Source organism: Symphodus melops (assembly GCF_947650265.1).
Source record: "Symphodus melops genome assembly, chromosome: 16".
In the NCBI taxonomy this organism is placed as follows: Eukaryota; Metazoa; Chordata; class Actinopteri; order Labriformes; family Labridae; genus Symphodus; species Symphodus melops.
This window is the reverse complement of record NC_136706.1, coordinates 21,721,847-21,741,320: the sequence shown is the minus strand read 5'-3', so window position 1 is coordinate 21,741,320 and position 19,474 is coordinate 21,721,847. Positions and strand designations below refer to the sequence as shown.

The 19,474-nt window shown below is 42.2% G+C and overlaps 2 protein-coding genes across 5 annotated transcripts in view; one reads left to right on the top strand and one right to left on the bottom strand.

Annotated features, from left to right (window-relative positions):
- The window catches only part of wdr7 (WD repeat domain 7), an 85,758-nt gene that overhangs the window by 43,587 nt on the left and 22,697 nt on the right, over positions 1-19,474 (bottom strand). For 2 of the 3 annotated variants that reach the window (XM_079365209.1, XM_079365210.1), the window contains exons 16-22: positions 18,925-19,158; positions 18,512-18,805; positions 18,086-18,282; positions 12,525-12,622; positions 7,363-7,485; positions 1,749-1,867; positions 1,259-1,382 (exon numbers count right to left, since the gene is read on the bottom strand). In XM_079365209.1, coding sequence (XP_079221335.1) covers positions 1,259-1,382; positions 1,749-1,867; positions 7,363-7,485; positions 12,525-12,622; positions 18,086-18,282; positions 18,512-18,805; positions 18,925-19,158 — 1,189 coding nt within the window. The remainder of the gene's footprint in view (positions 1-1,258; positions 1,383-1,748; positions 1,868-7,362; positions 7,486-12,524; positions 12,623-18,085; positions 18,283-18,511; positions 18,806-18,924; positions 19,159-19,474) is intronic. The other variant, XM_079365211.1, reaches the window with a different exon arrangement.
- Positions 1-19,474, top strand: part of sowahb (sosondowah ankyrin repeat domain family member B) — a 236,346-nt gene that overhangs the window by 215,218 nt on the left and 1,654 nt on the right. The window lies entirely within an intron of this gene.

Below are 19,474 nucleotides of genomic sequence, written 5' to 3'. Positions count from 1 at the left end.
TCTCTCTCTCTCTCTCTCTCTCTGCTCCCTCCCTCGTCCCCCGAGGTCACCGGCCCATCACTGCCTCCCCAACCCCCCTGCCAAAACCTCCCCCCTTCCCCAGGCCTGCGGTACAGCTGTGGTAACACAACACTGACCGGTGCCCGTTACCATGGCAACTGTTCCCCTGAGAAACACCCAGCATCCCCAGCAACCACAGGGCAACTCCTGAACAGACACACGAGCACAGCACTTCGAAGGCTGCTTCTAGTAAAAGAAGGTTGAGATCCACCTTCCCATCAGCAGCTCTAAGTATAGACCGAGAGAGAGAGAGAGAGAGAGAGAGAGAGAGAGAGAGAGAGAGAGACAGAGAGAGAGACAGACAGACAGACAGAGAGAGAGAGAGAGACAGAGAGAGAGAGAGACAGACAGAGAGAGAGAGAGAGAGAGACAGACAGACAGAGAGAGAGAGAGACAGACAGACAGAGAGAGAGAGAGAGACAGAGAGAGAGAGAGACAGACAGAGAGAGAGAGAGAGAGAGGCTCAAATAAATGATGGTTATCTGCCTTTCCAAATAGCTCGCTATCTAAATCTTAGGAAAAAATTATATTTCCATTTGTTTTCCAAGAAGCATTGACCAATCATGTTTGAGCAGGCTTTTGATGTCGTGAAAATGTCAGTAAAAAGAAACATGTTTGACAAAATCAGAAGACAATGTAGCGTTGGATGTATCTCTATAAAGAAAATCTCTCCATTTCTCCATCTCCATTTACAATGTTATATTTCACATGTTAGCTGTTTTTTGGCACCAATACACAAAGACAAATTCCTTGTATATGTAAATGTACTTGTCAATAAAAAGGACCAGAGCCTCCGTACATGAGGCGCTAAGCAAACCTCAGGCTACCAGCTCCCCCTTTGAATGTCTTTATTGGGAGGATAGTAGAGAGTGAGAGGTTGGGGGAATACATGCAGTGAATGATGTCGAACTCCAACCTGGACTGTAGCCTCTTGATGAGACACGGGATATAACATCTGAACTAAAACAAGCACTCCGTCCACATGTTTAGGGATATATGGCATTAAGACAGTCCACATGGCATGTTGTGACATCAATTTTCTAAGTTTCGTTTTCGCAAAAAGCAGCGTTCATTCCAGTAGATAACGCCTCGAACTAACTTTTTTGCTTGTCTCATGAGAGCAGCTCAGGCATGAGGGCATGTGTGTATATTAAAGCTATCATGTTAATGCTAGAGACAGTGAAGACAAGGTACTTACGTGAGCTGACGGTGTCCACATACTGAGGTAAATAGGGAGCCCACAAGTCGATGGTATCCTTGCGTCCTGATTGGCCAATCCTTCTTAATTCAGCCAATAGAAGAGCTTGTGCCGCTTCTCGCACCTAAAACAGTTCGGAGGGTAAAGTTAGGATAGAGGGTCTTCAGAGAAGCTGGCGGGATCAGATCATCATGAGGGATTGAGTTCAGTGTTTGTGTATCATTTCCACTTTAACCAAAATGAACAAGCGGGTCTTATCCCTTGGACTGGTAATGCAATGCTAAATCATTCATACAAGTAGACAGGAAATGTCTTCAGCTAATTTTCAGTATGAACATTTAGTAAGACTGGATATGGCTTGTTATTTTAGATATCCGAGTAAAATTCTTGGTATGTATTTCTGTCAGATGAGTCACATTTTAAAAACATCAGCAGGGTTAGCCTGGAATGATTAGCTTGGACCTGTACTTTAGCCGCGTTTCTTTATTACCTCCAGACAGCGGTCCTGCCATCTCCTCGCCAACATCTCCAGCAGAGGTGGTCTGAACTTGTCCAGTCCCAGAAGGTCAGGAAGCATCACACAGTGCATGGCTGCCAGCTGGCTCCAACCTACACACACACAAACACAAAGTCAGAAAAGACTACTCCAGGATAAATACCTCAAAGACACTCATGTAGTCATAAACAAACCCTCACTGCTGTCATATGAAAACACTTAACTTGTTTCATGTCTTACCAAACAATATGAAACAATGGAGCTGACAATACGCAGATGATGTAGCTCTTTACAGCCTTAAGTCATATACACAGGAATCTTTATTGTAAAGGTGCTGCCGGACGAAAGTTAGCTAGCTCGATGAAAATGATGCCAAAGTAATTAGGATTCATCCTCTTTGGACTACGAAACAGAAGATTAACATGAAGATCAACAGACTCTATTACTGCTGGTAATTATACCTAGAATTTGCAAATGGACCAAGGTGTTGGGGTCTAACCAACTGATATAACAATCAGAGATAAAACTACAAATGCTACAGCTATTCACGTTTCTAATGCTAACGATGCTGTTTAAACTACTTCTTCTGCAACTAACAACAACAACCACTACTACTGATAATACTTTTGGGGCTGAAAATATTTACCTGAACCACCATCGTCACAGGTATAAAAAAAAGAAGCTTCATTTATTTATGCTACTTCTATCACAACTACATTCACCTAAATTGTCCAAATGGAACAAAACATTGAATAAGCTACTGGAAACCTTAAAGGCAGAATGTGCAAAATGTTAAACATAACTCCTTGTGTATAAAAATTGTTTGAGTGAGGAACGAGAGAAAAGGAAAATACTGTTTATTTGAACATCATGTAAGCGTTTTAGATCAACGTCATTCTGTGCAAATGTACCGGCAAGGTGCAGCTAAGAGCTAAATAAAGAGCAATATCATTAGCCTGCAAACAACAACGCAGCTCAGCAAGGACAATATCGTCCGCCACTCGTGCTTAGCGCTTGATTATGGTGCTTTCCAATTTCATAACTGATTTGTGGAAATGCGAGCGGAGAGGGGTTGGAGGTGTGACGCTGTAGGAGAACAGGTGTCGTTTGTTTTGGTTCCATGCTGGTGCTCAAGGGCGACATCTACTGGATCAAAAAGTTGCACATTCTTCCTTTAAATGCAATCCACTCTGGACCTTACATGTTTGTCTAAAGCTTCATATTTGGAAAGAAAGAAGACAGTAACATTCTCCATAACTGATTGTTGCTGTAGTGTTGAAATCCCTGATGTGACGCACATCTTTTCAAGCTTTATAAATTGTTTGCATATGACAACAGCGAGTTTCTTGAACTTCTTACACACAAAGTGGAACACACGTATTTCTATAATCCTCACAAACGCACAACAGTTAAACACGGGATGGGAATATTGTTGCTATCGTTTGCAGCCTTGGTTAGAGCAAAGATCTCATTTCTGCTAACCAGAGTCTGTTTGATGACGTTGAACAGGACAACAAGAGACTGACAGCACTGTCGGGTGAATCAACAGAAGCCTCAGCACGATACCTTGGCATGATGAACTTTAGTGCGTTTGGTCTACAATGTCTGTGAATTAGTTTAAAAATATTAAAAACCTTTTTCGTTTGACTAGTGTTTACAACTTGTAAAAGTGCTCTTTTCTTCATTAACATCACTCAGAGTCAGTGAAGAAGAAAGGGAACATTCAAAATGTCTTGGTATCGCCTTCATAGGGCTCATTTCTGGCTGCATCATTCAGAATAGAAATACATATATTGTCATATTTTACACCAAACATAGGAAGTACTTATCCCAATTGTAAAATGGGAGTGATAACAAATTGACAGGAGTGTTTATTGGCTGATACTCAACATAAACAACAGTCCTTACGCACATATATTGGTTCAATATATGGTTTCCAGAAGAAATGTACATATGAAATGCACTTGAATGGACACTGAATTGCTTTTAAGTTGGAAAGAAATTCGTCACAAATTTCTCTTCCAAGGGCCACCACGTGAACTTACCTCCGCCAACGAAACACTCAAGGTAAACTCAAACCATTATTACAGACATTCTGCATTCAGGGGAAATCAAATGTAGAGGTTGACAGATTTATTTTCATGAATTAAACAAAACACAAAAGTCATAATAGCCCTGATTGTCTCAGTAATGGTCATCAGAAAACAACAATCAGTCAACCTCTAGTTGCAACGCCTCCAACACTGTCTTGCAGAAACATGAACAATTTAAGAAGTTTGAAGAATCGTGTAGAACTTAAGTCTCCAATAAAAGATCACCACATGTTCAGGAAGAAGAGACCAGACTGCTCAACAAAGAGTTCATGTTACCAACACAATATGGCCGACTGTGAGAGTTAGGATCTATCCTTTTGGTAATCTGGCTTTCTTACCTTGAAATACATTTGGGAGCATGAGTGAACACTGTGCAGTGTATCAGTGTGTGGTACTTTGTTTTATGTACATTGACAGGCTCATGTTGTTTCAAAAACATTTTCTTTTGCTACAGGTCCCAAAACGTATTAAAGGTCCTATATTCTTCTACTTCTGGTTGTATTTTCTCTTTAGTGTGTTTCCCAGGTGTCTTCTCCTACGTCTGCATGTAACGCTCAGTGTGGCGTCTTTGCCAGTGTTATATCACTGATCCCATTGGCTCGTTGTAGCAAGACCAAGCTCGTGCTGCGCGCCCATGTGACATCCATGCTGAGCGACCAATTACAACAGAGTGGAATGGCTGACCAATCAGATCAGCCTCTGCCCGCGTGGGGAGCCTGATCGTGGGACATTCAGAGCGTTAGAAATGCGGGCAGATGAGACGCTGCATGGAGCGGCAGTACATGAAAACAGACATTTTCTTCAAACATAAGTGATTTTAAACGTACTATAGTAGATACATAAATTCTATATGAACCTCAAAAGGCAGAATAAGGTCGAGTCTGACTGATATGCAAATTTTGGGGCCTAGACTGAAATCAAGATCAGGAAGAGAAAAAAATCTGATACTGATAAATCTGCCGATAGCTTTCTTAGGCCGATGTTTGTTCTTAGAGATAGATATAGATGTGGATTTACACACGAGTTGCTTTGTTCCCACAAATGCAGAAAATCAAACACCAGGGGAAAATATTGATAATAAAGACAAGATGGTCGCTCAACTGGAATGTTAATACGCTAATATCGACCAATATTATTGGCTGGCGGATTATTAGGCCAGGCTCTATTTTGAACTACTACCATAGTAGTCAAGTTAGGATTGCTAGCTAGCAAAGCTTCTATACTCGTGTTGCCAACAAAATATCTTCCAACAATGTTTAGCAGTTGTGGGTAACTTTACAAATGAGTTATCCATCAACTATTTTCTGTTTGGCTTTTATTGAATAAGGAGAGTCCTGTGAACTTGAACTAGTGAAGATGGCTGCATTAAACGGTGCAGACTAAACACCTGCTAGCAACCTGCTAGCACAACTGAAACCGAGCTAGACGCAGCAGGATATACTAACTCAATACATTCACTAGAGTTCTTATTGGGTACAAAGTTGTAGTTCTTTAATAAACTAATGTATCTGAATGTGATGCTGCTCAGTGTATATATTTCGATAGTATATATATTTCAGTAGGAACTATTACGATGCTAAACAAAAGAATATCACAAAGTGTTTGGCATTTTCCTAAAAAGAAAACGTGGTTGAGAATAAACTTCACTTCAGCCTAAACAGAGGAAATCAATCATCAATTTTGCTCCAATCGCCTATTTGTGATCATATAAATATCCATAATAAAACTTCTAATGATAAAGACTTTACATGTATTATTTACGGGTTTCTGCAGGACAGTGTTTCAGGAAGAAACGTAAAATAAAAAATGTACATATCTGCCTTATTTTCAGTTTGCACACTATTTACAATCTGTTGTAGGGTGTCTCTGTGTGCATGCTTGCTGCTTCACAACTAAGCAAAATAAGTTTGAGTTTGTAGAAATTAGATACTACAGGGTATGAGCTCTGAAAGGCACTTTATCTTCCCTGCAGACACTGTAAAGCACATTCATTGTTTGGGTGGAGAGGGCAAAAAGACTTTGTGGTTAAAAGCAAAAATCCTGCTCAGGAAATTTCTGACAGTTTAGGAAAAAAAAAAAAAAACAGCATTAGACTCTCTGAGGGTCACAAGTGGACTTTCATCTATTCAATCTGAATGACTAACGTTGGTTCATTTCCAATAAACTTGAAAAAAAAAAGTGTTTCCCCAAAACCACTGGGGAAAAAGCACAATTTTGATGTCTTTTTAATTTGTTCTGTTTATTTATTTATTTTTATTTATTGCCTGTTTAATTTCCCCTCATTGACACACTCCCCATTCCATCAGGTGGTGTAGCAAGCATGCAAACAGTGAGCGCAGAGAGAGACCGGAGCATCAGGACACGAGGACGTTCTGACAGACAGACAGACATGTAGACTAAGAGACAGAACAGAAACAGGGCAGGACTGCACAGCACTACACACAACTGAAAAAAAGGACAAAAGACCAGGACCTAAGGACTGCGGTCAGTTCCCTCTCAATCATTCAAACATCACTGAAGTCTGCTCGTATGCTAACGATGCAGCTTGTTCATTTTTGGCACAAGGAAACTTGCACCGGGATTCTTTTTGTTCATTCAGATTCAAAGTGAAATCAATGCTGACATGCTTCACACTCTTTAAAAACTCAAATGTTAGCGAAGTGCATTTGTCTCCTTTCTAATCAAACCCTTACTGTAATCCATATTCACTTGACAAGTCCAGATAAATATCTTATTTCTAGATATGATGAGCAAAACATAAGGCCTGACTTGCTTGTAATAACTTTTATATATTATATTATATAGATATTTGCCAATCAGCATGAAAAATTTAATTATTTCAAAACACGTAATGTTCCGCAGAAAGGCTAAAAGAGTGCAATTTAATGTTTGGGTTCTTCACTACATAATGTCCTGATTATTTCTCTCTTTTTTTGGTGCTTTCCAATCTTTTTTTTTTTTTTTTTTTTAGCTATAGAAGGGATTCAGTGAAACTGCTAATTTAGCAAACACTGATTGACTGGTTTGATTCATCACGTTTGGTGATTTGCAGGATTCTGATGCTGGAAGGAGGTTTGAGAGTGGACTGAACTCAGTTATAACAGAAGGTCAGATAAACAGACAGCACTGTAGACAGAAAGGAGGACAAAGACGCTGAGAGAAACTGGATCCAGACACCTGAGATGAAAAACTAACGCTAGCTGCAGGAAGAACAAGACTGATGCAAGAAATGAGAAATTAGGCGTCTAGAGCCAAGAAGGAGAGAAACAGGAAAATAGTAGGGTGATGAATTACTGATGGAGTGAAGAGAGGAGAGGCGAAGAATTGTGATAGAGTGAGGCCAAGAGATAAAGAAAAAATAGGAAGAAGAATGGAGAGTGAAGAATACAAACTAGAAATGGGAATGAGAACCAAAATAAAGTCAGAAGAGAAGATGGAGAAAGCAAAAGAGCTCCACATGAAATAGTATGGCAGAAAGACTATCCCTGTGTTGTACCCATCAGTTCAGTCTGTACCTTCATTGACTGACGGGAGGTTATAAGAAGCAGTGCCGGGGCTTGGGGAGCCAGGGGCCCCCAGAGCCCCAGCCATGGTAGCAGAAGTAACAGCGCTGGAGTTGGCTGTGGCGGCTACAGCAGCTTGTAAAGGAAGAGAAGGAGAGAAAGAGCCAAGAAGGAAAGAAGAGGTTAGGAAGGCATTATAATATCACAGCGGAGAGAGAGAGAGAGAGAGAGAGAGAGGAGGAGATCAGTCAGGAGGCAGGGAGGAAAAGTTTTAGTGACACCATACAAGAACTAAGTAACAGAAAGACAGCCATCACATACAAGTGAAACACCCCTTTGACACAAATAGATCAGAGTGTATATCAGATACATTCAGGAAGTGTGTTATTGATATTGTTCTGATTGGAAGAGTAGTTCTCTGCAGAATGTTCTCTGTAGTCTCCTAAATGGAAATCAACTGTCCTGATCATCAAACCATTAGCATAGATTAGTATGGACTGGTAGCATTGACGGATTTCATGAGATGCTATGTGATTCTAAAGAACCACAAGCAAAGGCTACAGGACTTGTATGTATACAAGACAGATTGAAGGACCAAAACAACTACAACAATTATCAATAATAAAAGTAGGAACTTATTTGGGATTTGCACAACTAGCTTAGCTGTCCAAACAGAATTTCTGGTTGGATAAACTATTATTACTTTTTGATTATGTTGGCTCTTGATGCTGATCAAATGTTGTGTTTAAACGGTTACATATCCACCTGCCATTAGCCGCGACGGTAGCTAAAGACTGGCTGTGTGTAAAGGCTCCTCTCCTCTGGTTCTACTGCCCGGGTGGAAACAAGCACAATGAACGGCTGTTTGGAAGCACTTGGATCAATTTAAGCTGTGGCAGGTTAAAGATCAGCACAGACACTTGGATGTCAACCCTTCAAGAAGTCATCATAAAGTACATCTGTAAATAACCCTGTGATCCAGTGTTATAGTAAGATTACTAAAGCTCTGTAAGATTTAAATTCTTTTATTGAAATATATAAAGTGGGACTGATGGAAGCGGCTCGTGAATCTACGTTAGTTTTAAACAAATTGCTCAATCCCGACCTTTAAAATCAGATTGAGAGACTGCTTTTATAAAGACTGATTAATCAAATCAGTACACAGCAACTTATCTGAAACAGAAACAGAAAATAACCCTCGCTCAAAAAGGAAGACTTCTTCGGCATCGAAAACTCTCAAGCTAAACAAAGAGAAAGCAGTTATAATAGAAAGAAAATACAAGGATATCAGCTGTTACTTTTTTTTTCTTCTGACAAACAACAGGAGTCAAATTGATTTCTAATCGACCAGGACACAAAGGTTTCAGACTGTGGCACGAGCATTTTTCAACCAGCTCCGTCCCATTCAAGTTTGAAAAACGATATCTTGCAGGTGAAAATGTTTTGTTGCTTTCATTGACATAAAACATTGAATTGAATGCTTCTTTATGTTTGAGCGAGGATCCTGAAACTTTTATACTGTGGAGATGAGCCGTGTTATTTTCAGGTTTCAACACTTGACAATTTACAATCAAAGAAGGAACTCCCAGTTTTTCTCACAAAACTAAAACAATGTCTTTAACACATATAACATATAACACATGATACTGTTGTGTTCTCTATTTAAAACAATCATAACATCGCTACACATCTTTACTGTTCACACAAAAGCAGTTAAGCAGCTACGTAAAAAACCAACAGATACTTTGTCAGAGGAAACATTTAGGACAGACAAACACTCACAACATGACATCAGTTGGTGGAAAAGAAAGAAGAAAATAACAAATAAAATGTGTGAAAATACAAAATTGATATTCAGAAAAGTGAGAAAATACTGAAGAGAGTGTGACTGTGAAAGAGAACAGGCAGCAGGCTGAAGCCATGCAGTGAACAACCTCGTGATGATGGAGAGAGAGAGAGAGAGCGAGAGCGAGAGCGAGAGAGAGAGAGAGAGAGCGAGAGAGAGCGAGAGCGAGAGAGAGAGAGAGAGAGAGAGAGAGGGGTAAAGAAAGACTAAAGGCAGTCTACAGCAGTTTGTCAGCATTTATGCAGAAAAGAAATAGTTAATGACAACCTGCTGCATGAGGAGTTTAATTAATAGGAATATTTTAAATCTTATATTATGTATAAAGAACTTTAGGATCACTGGGCCAATAGCTCCTGTAAAGGCTTGGTTATAGAAAGTAATATGGAGATGATACTTCTAATTTAAACTCATTACATCCTGCTGGTGGACACAAGAATCTTTTTTCCTAACATCCTTTCTTTTAAACATAAATGAATACTCACTAAGCCTACACATCAGGTTTAGCCTGAGTCCAAGTGTGCTGTCATTGAGCAAACTAGATTTAACTCAAAGTTCAGCTCAAAGCTGAAGTTTGTTACCGAGGGGAAAAATCTGCAGGAAACCTGAAACATATGAAGAGTTCAATTTCACTTTTTTTTCCTAAAAAGTGACTTTATGTTATGTTGTCTTCTTTTAGAGCTGCAGCTCATTTTAACCTGGTGAGAAACGTTTAGGTCATACACAGTATAAACACACAAAGTACGTTGACATGCAGCTAGAAAAATATGACTCATTGAGTTAGTCTGACTTAAACCGGACTTTTAAAATAGATGTAGACATGTTAGTCTGACTGACATTATACAAAGTTTAAACTCTCAAAGTGAGACCATTAAACTTAGCAAACGTAGATATAAACCTCAACCGGTCCCAAACTGGCCTTTAGGGAAAATGTTTGCAAAATAATCACCTTAAATGAGCTGTTTTAGGTCAAAAATAAACTGAGATACCATCATGAAATATTCAATATGCAGAAGACATCTTAATATTCACATCTAACTGTGGTAGAGTCACAACAACAAATGAATCGGTGTTGTCTGGAGACGTCGCTCGATAAATCCTTCAAACAGGAGCATCTCGGTGTACGGATCTTGTTCTGCTTTCATTTCTTATTGGTGGTTTTTTTGGACCCACTGAGGGATGTTTGTGTCTTTTTTTCTTTTGGTACCTTAATGAGCTTAAACAGCTTGGATGTTGATGTAAATAGTATGTAAAAGGACAAATCTTCACATCCCTTTAAGACAAGCACCATCATCTGCTAATGATCAATCTCATGGATTACAGCTCCGGAATAATCTTTGTCCGAGATTTAATTTAAGTTTTATTTGGAAATGTGACTCATGGACTTGTTCTTCGTTTCCATCACTTTTAGGAGTGTTTTTATATGTATTATTTTTACTGGTAGTTGCTGTCAGTGTGTAGATAAAAGCCAGCAACAAAAGAAAAGGTAGTGTAAGTCTTTTCTGCGTTACTCTGAACACCATTATAAAATATCTAAACGATGTTTTTATGCCTGTTAAATAGTGTGCATGAACCGCGCTCTCTCTGTGAGTCTCAATGTAAACGCTGCACTATATAAGTGGAGCTTCCTCATTTATTTCCATGTGAAAGGAGAGCGTGAGCAGGGTTAACTGCACCCTCCTTCACAAAGCCTCCAACACACACACACACACACACACACACACACACACACACACACACACACACACACACACACACACACACACACACACACACACACACACACACACACACACACACACACACACACACACACACACACACACACACACACACACACACACACACACACACACACACACACACACACACACACACACACACACACACACACACACACACACACGCTGGCTGAGCAGAGGTCATGGCCGAGCGTTCCCCCTGAATGGCGGTGAATAGGCGTGTGGCGTGAATAAGTCCACACGCTTGTCACGCTTGGCCTCCATTAAGGAGTCACAATAGCATTGAAACCCCGCCTACCCTAAACACCCGAGGGTGCCACCCATGGCATATGCGTGTGTGTATGTGTGTGTTTTCAAAGAGACGAGAGTTGGGTGTGTGTATCTGTGTATGTTGAGCTCGTTGTAGTGTGGTAGCTAGTGATGTGCGTGTGTGTGTGTGTGTGCGTGTGTGTGTGTGTGTTAGGCAGATGGTGACGGCTGGTTAAAATGTCCCCGACAGTGAACCAGAGCGGCCTCCTCTCTTCTCCTTTCTATCCACCTTCACTCAGAGAAATATTACTGTTGGCACCATGACACGTGTCCTGTGACTCATTCAAATGTGGATTGTGCAGTGCGGTTAGCACGTTAGCTTTGGGAGCTGTAAGGTGTCAGACCTTTTGTGTCCTGAGAGAAACCTGCAGAAAAAGATGCTGCACCTGATTATCTTTGTATTTTCTCGCTTCTGGAAATATCTGACCATTACAGAATGATGATTATATAAAACACTTTCCTGTGGTCCTTCACACCACAAGGTTTCCAAAAAAGTACAGAAGTCAAACGAAGGAAAGCTCCGGTAAGGTGCTATTATTCTTAAAGGCATGAGATTTGTGTGAGGTCTCTCTTCACTCACATTAGCTGGCTGTTTTAGAAGCCCTGAAAGATGAGTTTAAAAACACTTCTGATGATGCAACTTCTGGATGAAACGTCCGGTAGCTATTTGTGCGTCTTCAGTAAAAGTGAGATTCACTTCTGTTGATGCTGAATGGTTTATAGATTCATATATTTTCATGCTAATAAATATGCATAGAGCATGAATGAATGTCTCTTTAGAGCCATTGTGAAAACAAACCAAGCTTGAGCATCGGTAGGAGGGTCAATGTGAGCAGGGCTCTCCTGTATCTATCCATCATATATCCCAAATCATGACTTTTAATTTGTTTCCAGCACACAGCGGTTAGAATTCACATAAGTAGAGTTCAATCAGCCTGTGTCCTATTGAGCTAACCTCTCCATGTGAATATGATTGGGGTTCAAATGTGTACATCCAAGTATAAATATGTTCCTTTGTTCCTCTACATGTGCTGCACTTGCAGTTCAAGCTGCTCTGCCCTTCATGTCAGAAACAGCAGAAGCTCCTTTAAAGGCCTGCTGACCGAGGAAACAGCATCAGCTTCCTCCTGTGATATTTCAGGTTTTTTTCTAACACTCTCTGTGGGTTCTGTTGCCGGTGGGCTGCATTATCAAAACCCCCGCCTTTCCCCCCTCTAACACCCTCCCCGCAGGGATCCCAGGGGGTGTGTGAAGCGAGCGGCCCCTCCTTTTGTAGTTACCTTGTTTGATCTGGGCCTGTAGCGCCGGGTTGGAGGGCTGAGGGGGGGCAGCCTGCGCCCTGCGAGGACTCTCCGGGGTTCCTCCTGGTCTGGGAGGCCTTGAGGAGGATCACAAAGAGGAGTCATGAAATATTAAAAGGAGCAGGGAGGAGAGAGACGGGCCAACACTCACACACGCACACACACAAGCACACACAAGCCCAAAATACAAAGACACACGCTCACATTAAACCAGAAGTTCACCCTTATTTTTTACTTCTCTTTCCAGAAGCCAACTGATTGTACTTCACAATGTGTTTCTGCGTGTGTGTGTGTGTGTGTGTGTGTGTGTGTGTGTGTGTGTGTGTGTGTGTGTGTGTGTGTGTGTGTGTGTGTGTGTGTGTGTGTGTGTGTGTGTGTGTGTGTGTGTGTGTGTGTGTGTGTGTGTGTGTGTGTGTGTGTGTGTGTGTGTGTGTGTGTGTGTGTGTGTGTGTGTGTGTGTGTGTGTGTGTGTGTGTGCAGGAGGGTTAGTCTGTGTCTTGTCAGGCTCCAGTCTATTGAATTTTGGGTGGAGGACACGGTCCTGGGTCTGAACAGACTGGAGGCGTCTAACTTCCAGAGACACACAAACACTTCCAATACAACAATCAATAGAGTGATCAATGACTGTTGCCAGGCAACACATCTCTGCCAGAGAGTTCTACATTCAGCAATTAAAAATGATCAAAATCAGCGTCATTAAACTGGAAACGGCTGGTTAGAGTTTCTGTATTTTAGTAAAAAAAAGAAAAAAGAAAAGAAAAAAAGATTTGAATTGAAAAGCAGCACGAATCACTTCTGACGTTTTATTTTCTGGCTGCAAAACTGTAAACATTTCACACACGTGAGAGTCTACATGGCTGCGAGATGAGCTGCACGATGAATCACTAACGTTGTGTAACTGGTAGAAACGAATGGGCCGTATTTCAGTGAGCTCGGAGTGAACTGAAGAGAATAAAGTTCACATCCTTCTCTGCATGCTCGCTTTGAAGAGTCCAAACTTTACTTCCACCGAGAACCTCCAGTGAGAACCATTCACAAGTACGGAGAATAAATGTTAGTGCACCTGCAGCTCCCCCCCCCCCCCCCCCCCCCCACACACACACACACACACACACACACCTGCTCTCACTGCTTTTCACTATAATTTTCTCTCTCTCACACACACAGAAAAAAGAAGAATCACACTCACTTCCTCATTTACACACACACACACACACACACACACACACACACTTTGTGTCAATAGGCAGGAGTCCAGAGAAACGTTTTCATAGTTTGGAGAACAGCTGGAGCCCCCCCCCCCCCTCCTCTAATACTGTGCGCACACAGCATGTATGAAGACAATGAGAGTTCCTTGAACACCATTTAGAGAGGATTTTCCAGCGACGGCTACAAAGAGGGTACAGCGAGCACAAGTGGGACCTTGAGTGAGGGAATTGAGCAGTGATTGGTCAAACACATGAGCCAAGACAGCACAGATATCGACGTCTCCTGAAACCTGAACAACGCCTTACAGCACGGCCGACTGAAAAGATTGCAGATCTAGTGGGTATAAATCTATGAAGCTGTCAGTCATTAAACGACGCTAACGTGGTCTCTGGGACTGACGGTCAATATTTGCTTCTTAATAAGACATACAGTGGCACATCTGGCCAGCTGCAGATGGAAACAAGCCTTTCAGCTAACTCTGACTTATTTACAGACATGTTTTGATTGTGACATTAAATGAAATATAAAACCACAGCTCGTCTTTACTCAGCGATTTCAGACGCAAAGCTGAGTAGAAACTCAGAGAGGAAATCTTTATCTAGGTTTAAGTTTCATATCCAACGATGGTTTATTGACATTTATAAAGACTTCACGTGTAGATGACTCTGATGAATGAACAACGTGTTGTAGACTGTCTCTCTCTTTCTTAAATCAAAGCAAAGTCTGCTCGAATGTGATCCCCCCCCCCCCCTGCAGAGTTCATATCAGTTAACAGACACTACGAGAGTGTCTTTAAATGTTCAGTCTTCTCTGGTATAAATCACTTCCCTTCACGACCCACTGAAAACGGCTCCACGTCCCACTTTTGGGTCCCGACCCACCAGTTGAGAACACCTGATGTCGAGTACTGCACAAAGTGTACTGTTCGCAGAGTCAGCAGAAACAGACTAAAAGCTTATAAGGTGATTAGCTTTCAGAGATTGTGCAGGAGACTCTTTTTTACTACGGGTCATAAACGTAGTTTCCTCCTCAGACTCATCATGAGCTGCTTTCTGTATCTGCGTGTGGAATGTGTGCACACGTTTAAAGTGGCTTTATCTAAACGCAGGGCTTGAAGTGAAAACAATCCTGAGCCTCAAACATTTTAGCTTCAAGGGCAATTGGAAGAAAAAAAACTACTCTGAAAGTCATAGAACATTCTGTCTGGGTGATTTCTTGTTATCTTAGTACAAATCAGAGGATCATTCTTTAATTTCCACCTTAAATGGGTGAAAAGGAACCTTGGCAGCATTTCACACCTTGTGGACAGAGTCTGACATGTCCAGTAGGTGAGGGTTCTTTTCCCTTGCTCCTCCTCACAGACAGTTATCCATTCAAATGCTGACGACCTGCTGCCAGTCAAGCCCACAGGCTAGCAGGACACCTTTCATTTCTTAAATGAGTACTGCAGCATTGGCAATATTTATAGATAGAAATAACGGGTTCTTTTCTGATTATTGGGTTAATTATTGAATTATTTGGCGCCACATGTCTCACGCCTGACGCCTGAGTTCAAGTTTAAGCCCCGTAAATGTAATCTTAATCCATCTGTTTCTTATTTTGTTTTCCATTTAAAACCAATGAAAACATATATAAAAATACAGCCCATTTTAAATTCTTGATTGGGTTTTGAGTGCTCTGACGAGATAAAGGTAGGACACTGAAGACAGGTGAGAATCAAGCTGTGAGGACGTTTGAAGATAACGTGTCCTTCAGCCTATCGTCAGTTCATCTCCACTGTGAAGGCGTGCTGACTGCGTGCTCTGTGTAAACCAGAGGAGACGCTTACTGTAGGACTGTTGAACAGGAGAGAAACCAATAACAAGCGTGACGTTGACCTTGTCCTTTCTGAGGCATCTGGTCGCATCCAGATACTAATAACTGTATTCTTAAGCATCATTTCTGTTGTTGGTCTTTTGCGTCAGCTACACAAAGTTGTCGTTAACTTTAAACCCAGCATTGTGTTTCTTATGATGACACGCCCCTTGGACAGAGGCTGTAGTCCTGGTCGCAGCGGCGGAGGGTTTGAATCCATCCTGCATGTCCTCCCCCTCGCTCTCTCCTCCCAACCCTCCCCGTCTCTCTTCAGCTGTCCTGTCCAATAAATAAACTAAAATAAATACAAACAGGAAGCAGCTGTGAGCTTTTCAAATTAAAGATTCTAAACGGCGTCATTTTAACTTTTGATCATGGAGGGAGCTGTTCCATCTCGTGGGATCGTCGTCATGGAGATTATTTTTGGGCACTTGGGGTTCCATCTGAATAACAGAGATGTTTTAATAGTGCCCTTCGGTACAATATGTAAATTAGGTCAGGGTCAGAACAGGAAAACAAAAGTGGATCTTTCCTACTAATGATTTGAACGTGTTTGTTTGACGCTCTGTAAACATCAGCAGACAACAGCTGTGTGTTGTTTTGGTGGAAGTGAGACAGAGCAGTGCTGCGCTTCATTTTTGAAAGTAGAGTTGAGTCAAAGAAAGAGGCAATAAAGACGTTTCTTTGAATGTTTCTTCTTTGAATCATCTCCCTGTAAACAATGTTGTCATGATTTGTTCAATCAGCTTCTTTTTAGACTCAAAGTTGAAAAGAGACAACAGGTGGAAGGAGAGGTAGAGAGTCCAGACGGGCTGCAGCTCTCAGCCTGGCAGGAGGGAGTCATTCTGGTTGTTGTAATAAAATACTAACATCCTCAAAGACTCGAGTCCGACTGCTTTTCAAACTCAGCACAAAGCGAGGAAGATTTTGCACGCTCATTAATGTGGGATGGGGAGCATGAAAAAGCCAACAAGCCAAACACGTTCAAATATTCACAACTGCTCGTTTGCAGCAGAGAGGAGAAGCTTGTTTGAGTTTTACCCATAGTTCATAGCTGCAAAATCCTCGTCTCTGATCCAGACGTACCCTCCAAGAGGAGAATCTGAGACAGCAGTGGAAAAGTTTTCAGAGCGTACCTGTTCTCTGGGAGGTTTCTTTTTCTGTCTCACTCCAATTCATCAAGAAGCAACTTTGTTTTTTACTGTAAATGAATTATTGTTTGAAGGCAGCAGCTGGAGGTAACTTGTAACGGCTCCCTCCTCTTGGCTTTATTGCCCCTCAGAAGCACACACTCACTGCAGGACGTAGTGTGTACGTTTACTGCTTGTACATACACAGCTAGCTACCGCACGCTAACACAAGCTAACAGCCCCTGTTTGTCCAACAGGCTCCAAAAGGTTCACCTTTGTTTGACATTTAGCCTCTTCTCCACAGAATGACTCTCTCTCTTTAATCGTTGTTTTGCTTCATAGAAAGTAAAACTGTGAACCCAGACTGGTGACAGAAGGCCGACGCCTTTAAACGAGGCACCCAGAGATATTGACATCAAAGTTAAGGCAGCAGGAAGGCATGTATGTGTTGATGGCAGATCGTGTCTGTCCATCCATGCTTCGTGTCATTGGTCATGTTCAGAGTCTCAGTGAAAGAGCGGAGGAGAACCTCATGACGAACACTTTGGACGGGTTAGTAAAGGGGACGGCGTTTACCGGAGGCTGGCAGACAAACTTGACACTCGCTTCATTAAATGAAAGAACCAAAAACATTTAGAAATTCACTTCATTTAGAGGTTATGTTTGACACGAAGAGAAGTGTAATTATCGACTGAAAACAGGTGAGGAAGCTAACACCACATGAGTCTCTCTCTCTCTCTCTCTCACTCGCTCGCCCTTCCTTCAGGGTTATTCTGTGCAGGTTTGACAAATGATGAAATGTTGAGTTGGTGTTACAGCAGCAGGACCTTGACCTCTGTGTTAAATCTTTCAGAGCACAATGAGGTCTCAGACAGACTAAACAATGAGCTGCGTGCACACACACACACACACACACACACACACACACACACACACACACACACACACCTCCAGCCTGCTCTGGTGTGTATGTGAGCGGCATCACTGTTCAAGTCCTTTGAATTCAGGTTGTGTCCCCGTTTGTGTGGGTTGGTGTTTTGTTTTTCAGCTGCAGTCACTGACTACACATCGCCGAGTGTCTCCTTCATCCAGGGAACCAAAATAAATCTTCACCTTTGGTTCACGTTATCTAAATTATTTGTGTGAAGTGCTGCAGATGTAGAATCCACAAATATGTTAATCTAACATTTAAAGATCAAGAGCAAGGACTTTAGTTAGAAAAATGTGAAAGTAAAACTCCCTTAAACACAAAGAAAGAATTAAATAAAAAGGAGAAAAAATAAACATATTGCAGTGCTGGACGTCTGTGTGTGTGCGTGTGTGCGTGTGTGTGTGTGTGTGTGTTACCTGGTTGGGGCCTTCTTCATGTGCTCTCCCATGAAGGTGGCGTTGGTCATGCCCATCAGAGTGTTGGCCAGTGAAATCACTGACAGCAGGTGCTGCGTGGTGACGGCCCTCGACACGCCGTACGTCCCCTTCCCCACGATGTCCGACAGAGCCAGCTTCAGACCGGTCATCAGGGACAACTGTCGAAGCAAGGACTCCTGGGAAACGGAGGCAGACAAGTGAAGTGAGGATCCTGAAAATACCGGCGTGAGGTGTAAAGTCGATAACCTGAGCGATCTGGAACTACTTCAGCTGACGTCCAGCTTTCTTTCATGATTCTTACTGCAGCATGTCGACATACAGGAATCAGAAAAATGTGAGCCCGAGTAGGTTCATTGATTAGATGTCTGTTAAAGTGTCACACGTGTTAGCAAACACCCAGGTTACCTTAAAGGTGGGCAGCATCAGCGACATGTGTCCTCCTCGTGAGATCAGACCGAAGGAGATGGGGCAGTGCGGTCTGAGCATGCCCAGTCGCTCCAGGCAGATGCCGTCCAGCTGCTCGTTCAGACCCCAGGCGTGCAGACAGGACATGAACAGCTTGGCCGTGTCCATCGTTAGGTTGTACTCCAGCAGACTCAGAGACTTGGACTTCTCCTCCCGCCTCCTCATCTCCTCCTCCTCTTCCTCGTCCTCGTCCAGAAGGTGCTCCTTGATGGTCTCCTTCATCGTCTCTTTCACCTGGTTTGGACAGAAAACCGGTTTAAATAAATAACAGACCTGACTGTAAGACTTCAGCGCAGTCGTGACGGAGCCCAACTTTACGTCTCCCACCCATTTCTCCTTTTGTATAAACAAACCTGTTTGAAGATCTTATTGGCCAGGAAGGAACCCCCCTTGTCGGCCCCAGCCTGACTTTTCTGCAGCGTCTCAGGAGACACCAGCATGGGGTTGGGTCTCTGGGCTTCTTCTGTCAGCAGCTGGATGATGACGGCCTCCACATCGAAGAACAGCACGTGCATGTCAGGGTCCGTCAGGTTGGTCTTCATGGCCTGAACAACCAGGGCATTGTGGGAATATTTGGACTGGTTTCCCTGGAAAAAGAAAGACAGATAACTTCATTGAATGAAGAATTCATCAGAAGGGTCCTTGTGATTAATAACAAGTGTCTGTGGACATGTTTCCATTTGTCCATGTGGTAAAAACTGTTGTTTGTTAAAAAATGGAACTACCCTTGGAAAAGTTGAATTGAATCAGTTTGTTCGGAATTGAACAGTGACCAATGAAATATGTTAAACACAAACACTCGGTCGGTGGAGATGTGACTAGTCTGTGTTCTGAGATGTGGTGGGGAGGAAAAGAGCAAACACAATGTGCCCAACGTAACACGGGTACGTGTTTTGTAGATTT